The sequence below is a fragment of the Bombina bombina genome, chromosome 3, assembly GCF_027579735.1.
Source record: "Bombina bombina isolate aBomBom1 chromosome 3, aBomBom1.pri, whole genome shotgun sequence".
In the NCBI taxonomy this organism is placed as follows: Eukaryota; Metazoa; Chordata; class Amphibia; order Anura; family Bombinatoridae; genus Bombina; species Bombina bombina.
In genome coordinates, this window is record NC_069501.1 from 137557610 (window position 1) to 137567804 (window position 10195).

General features: G+C 35.8%; 1 protein-coding gene across 1 annotated transcript; it reads right to left on the minus strand.

Annotated features, from left to right (window-relative positions):
* Window positions 1-7497: 7497 nt before the first annotated feature.
* Window positions 7498-9060, minus strand: LOC128652249 (tigger transposable element-derived protein 4-like). The gene is made up of 2 exons (XM_053705186.1): window positions 8042-9060; window positions 7498-7930 (listed from the first exon to the last, which is right to left on the minus strand). Exons 1-2 carry the CDS (start codon window positions 9058-9060, stop codon window positions 7498-7500), a joined length of 1452 nt encoding a protein of 483 aa, XP_053561161.1.
* Between the last annotated feature and the right edge of the window lie 1135 nt (window positions 9061-10195).

Consider the following 10195-nt stretch of genomic DNA (forward strand, 5'->3'; position numbering starts at 1 on the left):
GGATTTTTTAAGGGGGGTTTGGGTGGGTTTAGAATAGGGGTATGTGGGTGGTGGGTTGTAATGGGGGGGGGGATTGTATTTGTTGAATGCAAAAGAGCTGAATTCTTTGGGGCATGCCCCACAAAAGGCCCTTTTAAGGGCTGGTAAGGTAAAGAGCTTTGAAATTTGTTTAATTTAGAATAGGGCAGGGAATTTTTGTTATTTTGGGGGTTTATTATTTTATTAGGGGGCTTAGAATAGGTGTAATTAGCTTAAAAATCTTGTAAACTTTTTTTTATTTTTTGTAATTTAGTGTTTGTTTTTTTTTTTAATTTAGTTTAGTTAATTTAATTGTATTTTTAGATAGATGTTTGTAGTTTATTTAATTTATTGATAGTGTAGGTGTATTTGTAACTTAGGTTAGGATTTATTTTACAGGTAATTGGGTAATTATTTTAACTAGGTAGATATTAAATAGTTAATAACTATTTAATATCTATTATACCTAGTTAAAATAATTAACTATTTACCTGTAAAATAAATATTAACCCTAACATAGCTATAATGTAATTATTAATTATATTGTAGCTATCTTAGGGTTTATTTTATAGGTAAGTATTTAGATTTAAATAGGAATATTTTAGTTTATAAATTAATTAGATTAATTTAATATAAATTTAGTTAGGGGTGTTAGGGTTAGATAGAGTTAATATAGTTAATATAAATACTATAGTAACTATATTAACTATATTAACCCTAATATAATTAGGGTTAATATAGTTAATATATATAATGTAATAACTATATTAACTATAATATACTTAGGGTTAATATAGATAATATAGCTGGCGGCGGGGTAGGTAGATTAAATTAGGGGTTAATCATTTTAATAGAGATGGCGGCGGTGTAAGGGGCTTACATTAGGGGTTAATAATTTTAATATAGATGGCGGCGGTGTTAGGGGCTCACTTTAGGGGGTTATAGATATAATATAGCTGGCGGCGGGGTACGGGAGCGGCGGTTTAGGGGTTAATAACTTTATTAGGTTGCGGCGGGGTACGGGAGCGGCGGTTTAGGGGTTAATAGCATTTTTATTGTTAGGCTAGTGAGGGGGGATAGCGGATAGAGGGTTAGACAGTGCGGGCTATGTTAGGGAGGCGTGTTAGACAGTGCGGGTGTTTTAAACTTTAGTCAGGTTTTATAGGCGCCGGCAGATTCTAACGTGGCGCAAGTCACTGGCGACGCCAGAAATTTGTACTTACGCAGATTTCTGGACATCGCTGGTTTGTCAGACTTACGGCACGTTAGCATCTGACGGCGACCTATATGGGATGGCTCGAGTTGCGAGCTGAAACTGCGGGCGACGCCGGTTCCCTCGCTTGCGCCGCAAACTGCGATCGATATCGGATCGCGCCCTTGGTATTCTTTGTTGAAAGCTAAACCTAGGTAGGCTCATATGCTAATTTCTAAGCCATTGAAGGTTGCCCCTTTTCTCAGTGCATTTGGATAGTTTTTCATTGCTAGACAGCACAGGTTCATGTGTGCCATATATGCAACATTGTGCTCACTCCTGTGGTTTTACCTAGGAGTCAGCACTGTTTGGCTAAAATACAAGTCTGTCAAAAGAACTGAAATAAAGTATATTAATATAACTGTGTTGGTTATTAGAGAGGTGCAAGGTGAGATATTTTGTTTCTTCCGATATTTTCTTTCATTTAAAATAAAATTTTCGTTTTACTTCATTTTCATTCATGGTCGCATTAATTTCAAATAAATTTGGTAGAGATTTTCGTTTTAACTAAAATTTTAGTTTTGAGCTACAGTGCAGGTTTTTGTCATTTTTAAGCTGTAATCAGCTATATTAAAGTACAAGTCAATCCTAGCATTTCTGAAACACTAGGATTGACTATTGAATCAAATAAAGGGGACTTTCATTCATGAAGTATAACATATTTCATGCAGAAAGCTCCTTTTTTTTTCAAGTGATCGCTGTTCTTAGCTGTTTAGGCAGCCCATTTTTTTATTTTACTAAGAGGTGAAGTTTTCATCTCTTAGCAAATAACGTGGGGGAAATCCGGCTTCCATGGGCGCCAAGCTGGATTTCCCGCACGGCTATTGGCTGAGAAGTGAAAAAGTCACCTCTCTAACAAAATAGCGATCTGCCGTGGGTTTCCTTAGCTGCTCAGAATGGTGATCGCTTGAAACTAATAAAGGACCTTTCTGCATGAAGTATGTTATACTTCATAAATGAAAATCCCCTTTATTTGTTTCAATAGTCAAACGCTAGGATTGACTTTCACTATAACTTTAGTTTTGTCATTCTATGTCATTTTTAAACAAATTCTTTTATTTATTTAAACATCTAATTTTTGTGTATTGCATTTTTGGTAAAACTAAAAAATGTACTTAAAGGTAAGTAAGAAACAATAAAACAAAGAACTTGTTTTTTAACTGTTAACTTGAGTTAGTACTGAAAACAAAAATGTCCCTTTTAGAGACACTAAGTGCAAATTAAACCAGTCCACCACCAGCTGCTAGCAGCAATGCAACAAAAGATAGGGCATGTCATTTTAAACAACTTTCCAATTTACTTTTATCATCAAAATTTCTCTCTTGGCATTTTTTTGTTAAAGGCTAAACCTAGGTAGACTTATAGGCTGATTTCTAAGACTCTGCAGTCCACGTCTTCTCACAGTCTGGCTGTGAATTGCTAATAACATGTACTATTGTTCACGTGTGCCATATTGATAATACTGTGCTCTCTCCCAGGGAGTTATTTAAGAGTCTGCACTAATTGCCTGAAATGCAAGTCTGTCAAAAGATCTGAGATAGGGAGGCTGTCTGCAGAGTCTTATATACAAGGTAGCCATAGAAGTGAAAAGTGTATTAATATAACAGTGTTGGTTATGAAAAACTGAGGAATGGTAAATAAAAGCATTATCTATCTTTTTAAACAATAACATTTTTTTTACAACGTGTCCCCCCCCTGCTAGCACGGCCAATCACACGCAAGCAGGTGCTGTCAATTACCCAGGTCAGACTAGTCAGAGGTGTAAACCAACAGCTCAGAGCTGGTGAATATGTTATGAAACAGCTGTCTGATGACCGCTCACTCATGAGAACCTGCACTGATGGAGCTCCAATGCGGCATCTTCAGCTTGATAAGTTGAGCCCATGAACTGTTGTGTGATGCCACCCACTCTAAATGTAATGTGCCCAAAGTCAAAAGTGAGAGCAGGCAGGAATTCTGCTGTAAAAATCTTTTTTTCTATAAAGTATAAAGAGCCTGCAGGGTTCTGTGCCTGGACTCTCTTCCTGACATTAAAGGGGCAGTAAACATTTTATTTAGTAAATTACAATTACTTACCACAGTGCATACTTTTAATCTTTGCCTTTTTGCACACATGTTTTTTTAAAGGTATAATTTAACCCCTTAAGTTGCAGTATAACTGCCTGTAGCAGCTGTCCCACAGCATACGGTACTTAGATTTTTTCTGATACTTGTTATAGGGAGCATGGCCAATCACAAGTGACCCACCCACTGTATTCAATTAACTGGCTCACGCTCCTGACCAATGCTTGAGAGTTTGAGGCTAGATTCACATTTTTAGGAAAGGTCAGTAGCGTGTACATGCTCCCCGATAACAAGCTGAGTATGCTGAAGGCTGCTGCAAGCTAAACATTTACTGCCCCTTTAAGAAGAAAGATCACACTTCCTGACTGTGGTTATTTTGTAAAGGGGCATTGATTGTGAGTACAGGGATCCCTGGCCATTCTCCTATCCTTATGCATCACTCTCCTACACACCATCAGAAGTACTTACACACATTATCAGAGAATTTCCTAACCTTATGCGCACCTTTTGTGAACTTGAAAATCTATAAAATGTGCATGTTTAAGAAAAATATATACATAAGGGGTTAAATTTGATAAGTGAGATAATGTAGCCTATATATATATATATATACACAGTGAAACCTGTTTAAGACGGAATGGCATTGGACAACGGAAATTTTCCGTCTTGGACAGGTTTCCGTCTTATACAGTTAGTAACTGATGGAGCATCTTTTGACATGTGCAAATTCAAAAATGGCAGAATAATGTTACTGTATTGGTAATGAAGCCAGTCTGACCTGCCTTGCCGCAAGGGAGCATAGGATTGAATTCCTGACCAATTAGGAAGTCGGGCGGCAGGTAATGACCTGCTGTCCAGCTTCCTGATTGGCTGGGAAGCCATTTCCATGTTCCCTCGCGGTATTGCAGGTCTCCCTCTTACCGTCAGTTCTGGTATCAGAGCATTTTGGCGCAAATGCTCAGGATCAGCGCCATATCATAAAGTACCAATATCAGTGCATCCCTAATCAGAATCAATTTCTTGTTTTTCTTGCATTCAAGTAACAAAGACAGTACAATTTTTCTGCTTAATCATTACAGTCTTTTATTTAGTTTTTATCTGGATTGCCTTTTTTTCTCTAACACAGAAAATGGGTGAGAAAACATAAATTGTATACAAACACAGTACAGTACTGTATTAAAAGATTATGTGTTGCATCAATTACTGTTCAGTAATACAGTACACAAACTTTAAGTCTTCTAAACTCTACCTGTACAGTATTTAGTACAAAGACATCTACAGGTGCAGTATCTATTGTGCACAATTACCACAGATACAGGTACAGTAATCACACCTTATGCAAACATTTTAAATACTGTAAAATGTACAGTAAAATACTGTAAAAATAAAAATACAGGTACAGTACTGCACATGCTTTTTATTTTTTAGTGTACACCTGTACTGTACAATACTGTATCTGGATTTATTTTTACAGTTCTGTACTACAGTACTTTTTTATTCTAACATTAAATGGAACAGTACTGAACATTATTACCGGTAAAAGATTAACTGTAATTGTTGCATCAACTTGGTTCACAATTACAGTAATACAGTACACAAACTTAAACTCTTCTAAATACAGTACAATCACAGCTACAGTATCTATTATGCGCAATGCCCACTAATACAGTAATCACATTCACATACAGTAATATGCAAACATTTTAAACTACAGTACTGTAAATACTGTCCAGTAAAATATTGAAAATAAAAATACCTGTGCAAGTACTGTTAATAAAATACAGTACAGTACTGTAAATAAAAATACAGGTACTGTACTCTACCTGTATGTACTTTTAATATTTTTAGTGTACACCTGTTCTATACAGTACAGTATCTGGATTTATTTCTACAGTACTGTACTTCAGTACTTTTTTTATTCTAACAGAAAATGGAACAGTACTGAACATTATTAAAAGATTCATTGTTGCATCAACTTTGTTCATAATTACTGTACTGTAATACACAAACTTCAACTCTTCTAAATACAGTACTGTACTGTACAGTACAATTACAGGTACAGTATCTATTGAGAGCAATGCCCACTAATAATCACATCTTATGCAAACATTTTAAAGTACAGTACTGTAAATAAAATATGTACAGTACTGTAAATAAAAAACAGTACAATTACTGTAAATAACATAATGTACCTAAAATAGTGTACAACTACTGAAAATAAAATTCTGTAAATAAAATCACAGGTACTGTACTCTACCTGTACATACCTTAACATTTTTAGTGTACACCTGTACAGTACAGTACTGTATATGGATTTATTTTACAGTACTTCAGTACTTTTTCATTCTAAAAGAAAATGGCTCTGAAGACATGAACTACCTGTATATTCTATACAAATACAGTACTGAACATTATTAAGTGTAAAAGATTAATTGTTGCATCAACTTGGTTCACAATTACAGTAATACAGTACACAAACTTAAACTCTTCTAAGTACAGTACAATCACAGCTACAGTATCTATTGTGCGCAATGCCCACTAATACAGTAATCACATTCACATACAGTAATATGCAAACATTTTAAACTACAGTACTGTAAATACTGTCCAGTAAAATATTGAAAATAAAAATACCTGTGCAAGTACTGTTAATAAAATACAGTACAGTAATGTAAATAAAAATACAGGTACTGTACTCTACCTGTATGTACTTTTAATATTTTTAGTGTACACCTGTTCTATACAGTACAGTATCTGGATTTATTTCTACAGTACTGTACTTCAGTACTTTTTTTATTCTAACAGAAAATGGAACAGTACTGAACATTATTAAAAGATTCATTGTTGCATCAACTTTGTTCATAATTACTGTACTGTAATACACAAACTTCAACTCTTCTAAATACAGTACTGTACTGTACAGTACAATTACAGGTACAGTATCTATTGAGAGCAATGCCCACTAATAATCACATCTTATGCAAACATTTTAAAGTACAGTACTGTAAATAAAATATGTACAGTACTGTAAATAAAAAAACAGTACAATTACTGTAAATAACATAATGTACCTAAAATAGTGTACAACTACTGAAAATAAAATTCTGTAAATAAAAACACAGGTACTGTACTCTACCTGTACATACCTTAACATTTTTAGTGTACACCTGTACAGTACAGTACTTTATATGGATTTATTTTACAGTACTTCAGTACTTTTTCATTCTAAAAGAAAATGGCTCTGAAGACATGAACTACCTGTATATTCTATACAAATACAGTACTGAACATTATTAAGTGTAAAAGATTAATTGTTGCATCAACTTGGTTCACAATTACAGTAATACAGTACACAAACTTAAACTCTTCTAAGTACAGTACAATCACAGCTACAGTATCTATTGTGCGCAATGCCCACTAATACAGTAATCACATTCACATACAGTAATATGCAAACATTTTAAACTACAGTACTGTAAATACTGTCCAGTAAAATATTGAAAATAAAAATACCTGTGCAAGTACTGTTAATAAAATACAGTACAGTACTGTAAATAAAAATACAGGTACTGTACTCTACCTGTATGTACTTTTAATTTTTTTAGTGTACACCTGTTCTATACAGTACAGTATCTGGATTTATTTCTACAGTACTGTACTTCAGTACTTTTTTATTCTAACAGAAAATGGTACAGTACTGAACATTATTAAAAGATTAATTGTTGCATCAACTTTGTTCACAATTACTGTAATACAGTAAACATTTTAAAGTACAGTACTGTATAGTTTTTTGTATCCAATCCAGTACTGTACTTTAAATTTTTTTTAGCTGCAGATGGAGACAATGTTTACATACTGTACTTTAAAATGTTTGTACTGTACTGTTGCTGGAGAGGTCTTGCTTGAAGGTCCGGATACAGAATGATCTGGAACAGGCCAGTGTGTTCTAAAACAGGGAAATACAGTAGTTAGTCATCAGAAATAATGATCATAAACAAAACATTCAACAGTACTTTTAAATAATGTACAGTACTGTACTAAAAAACAGTACAGTACTGTATTTAAGCTTTACATACTCTTATACAGTACTGTACTGTATTTAGATACAGTAGTGTACTACAGTTACTGTCTACTGTATGTTTTTACTGTACATACCTGTACCTTTATTGGTTTTCTTGTCCCCACAGTGCCAATAATGTTGCTTGTTTTCTTGGGGCATTGGTTATCCTTTTTTCAATTAAATGTCTAGTGGATGTTATTGGTTCTAGAAGCTCCGGGCAGTTATTAAATAATGCAAACTCTTGCAACTGGTGAACTATCTCTAGAGCATCTTGGTAGCTTTTGATTGCTGGCTCACTGGGAATTTCTGTAGTTTCAGCACTTTGATCGTCATCCATGTTCTCATCACTATCTTGTTGTTGATCTATAAGTTCCACAGCATTTGTAAATGTGCTTTCCGTCGCAAGTTCTTTGTCTATGTCAATGTAACGGTCTATTTCACTGTCAACAAGACCTCCTTGCTGGAATAATGAACGAATATCATTGTTTTCTTCTACAGTCACCTGTATTATTTCTGGCAATTCTTCATTATCGTTCCTGTTTGAATTAGAGAAACCAGCTTTTACAAAGCACTTGCAAATGGTATCAGCAGAAATAGACTTGCATGCCATAGAAATCCAGTTGACAGCATCAAGGACTGTTATGGACTTGGCAAGCTGGTGTACATTTTGTGTGGTAGAAATGTTTGCAACCAAGGACTGTAGCAATAATTTTCTATAGTGTGTCTTCATCGTGTAGATAACACCTTGGTCCATTGGCTGTGTTACGCTTGTTGTGTTTGCAGGGAACCAGGCTAATTTTACATTGCTAAGTTTCAGATGTGGATGGCAGGTAGCGTTATCCAAAAACAGGATGACTTTATGACCTTCTCTCTTCATTTTTCTGTCAAAAATCTTGAGCCATTCAGACATTAGTTCTGCTGTCATCCAGGCTTTTTTATTTGCACGCCAAATAACGGGAAGCTGTGTAGTGTCTATGTTTTTGAAGCAACGTGGCTTTGCTGCCTTACCAATCACAAGAGGCTTCTCCAATCTCCCATCCATGTTTCCACAGAGGAACACCGTCAATCTTTCCTTGGATAACTTTCCTCCTGTGCATTTTTCACGTTTAACAGCCAGAGTTTTTGAAGGTAGCAACCTAAAGAATAGGCCAGTTTCATCGCCATTGTAGATATCTTTTGTAGCGTATGGTTCCTTAAGCATTTTGAGCTTTTCTTCCCATTGGCTAACAGTTTCTTGATCTACATCCTTTGCTTCTCCACATATTTCATTCCATACAATGCAATGCCTCCTTTTAAAACTTTCCAACCAGCCATTAGATGCCTTGAAATCTGTTTTGCCTAATTCTTTGGCTAGTGCGAGGGCTTGTGTTTGTAGTATAGGACCAGAAATTGGTACATTTTTAGAGCGTGCAGCTACAAACCATTCCCACAGGAGCTTGTTTAAATCTTCATTTCCAGTTGCCTTCGCTTTCCTCTTCACTTCGCCATTGCCAGCTAACCATTCTTCCATGATTTTCTCTTTATTTTTGATAGCTTCATAATTTTGTGTTTTGCCACACTTAAATTTCTCAACACATTGTTTTACAGACAACTTATCTTTTGTGTAGGCCTCAATCACTTTAACTTTCATAGCAAGAGTAAGAGTGTTGCACTTTCTAGGAGCCATTCTTTGTCACACACCTCTTAAGTCTCTTAAGTTTCAGGGTCCTTCCAACACCCCTTCCGCTTCGTTCCCACACCACTAACGTTTCAGCGTCCTTACAACACCCCTTCCGCTTCCTTCCCACACCACTAACGTTTCTGCATCCTTCTCACATCACTTCTGTGTCAGCGTCTGTTCCAATACCCCTTCCGCTTCCTTCCCACACCACTTAACACCCCTTCCGCTTCCTTTCCACACCACTTAACACCCCTTCCGCTTCCTTCCCACACCACTAACGCTTCTGCGTCCTTCTCTCATCACTTCCGTGTCAGCGTCTGTTCCGTCGTCTTGTTCTTACCTCACTTCCGTTCCGCGTTACATTTTCCGGCTTATCCAGGTTTTCCGGCTTATCAAGGTAAGTGAACCAAATGTATGCGTAATTAACACTGTGACCACTTTCCGTTTCCGCGTTGGACAGTTTCCGGCTTATCCAGGTAGTAAAACAATGAAAGTATACACTAAGCGCCGGGACGGAGGGATATTTCCGACATGGACAGGTTTCCGTGTTATACAGGGTCTGTCTTGGACAGGTTTCACTGTATATATATATATATATATATATATATATATAGGAATCTGTATAACTGAGCCTATAACCTGTTGTAAAGTTTCAGGTGTGTTAACAAGGCTGGAAAGAAAACACCTGATTGGTTGGTAGCTATGTCCTCCATTTTTTTTTAAATTTAAACTATGTACACATAAACAAGCAGAGAATCTGGAGAAAATTAAAAAAGAAGAACAATGATCTTTAAAATAAATCCCTAGACAATAATTTTTTATTGATTATGGTATATTGCTAGATTTTATCTGTGTGGGGGAATAGGTAGCCCTGCTAACTTAAGTAACTTAAGTAATGAAAGGTGTCATGACTGAGTGGTAAGCGGATGGCAAAGTCCTTGCTGGGCTATACATGGTTAAGAAAACACAAATATGACTGGTATCTGTGTGCTCAGAAAACATTTGGCATTGATATTCATAACATTGTGTTATAAATAGGGTTACTACCTTTGTTGGCAATAAATGTTGGTCATGCAAGTGACACACAAAATGGATGATGCTCTGTCTCACCTCACAGCTGGATAGAACATCTGGTATTGAT

Bases quoted from the DNA above. Each gene is read 5' to 3' on its own strand.
- LOC128652249 (XM_053705186.1), bottom strand. From the start codon at position 9,060: ATGGCTCCTAGAAAGTGCAACACTCTTACTCTTGCTATGAAAGTTAAA. The intron at 7,931-8,041 runs GTCCATAACAGT...TAATTCAAACAG, and splicing joins AATGTACACCAGCTTGCCAA to GAACGATAATGAAGAATTGC.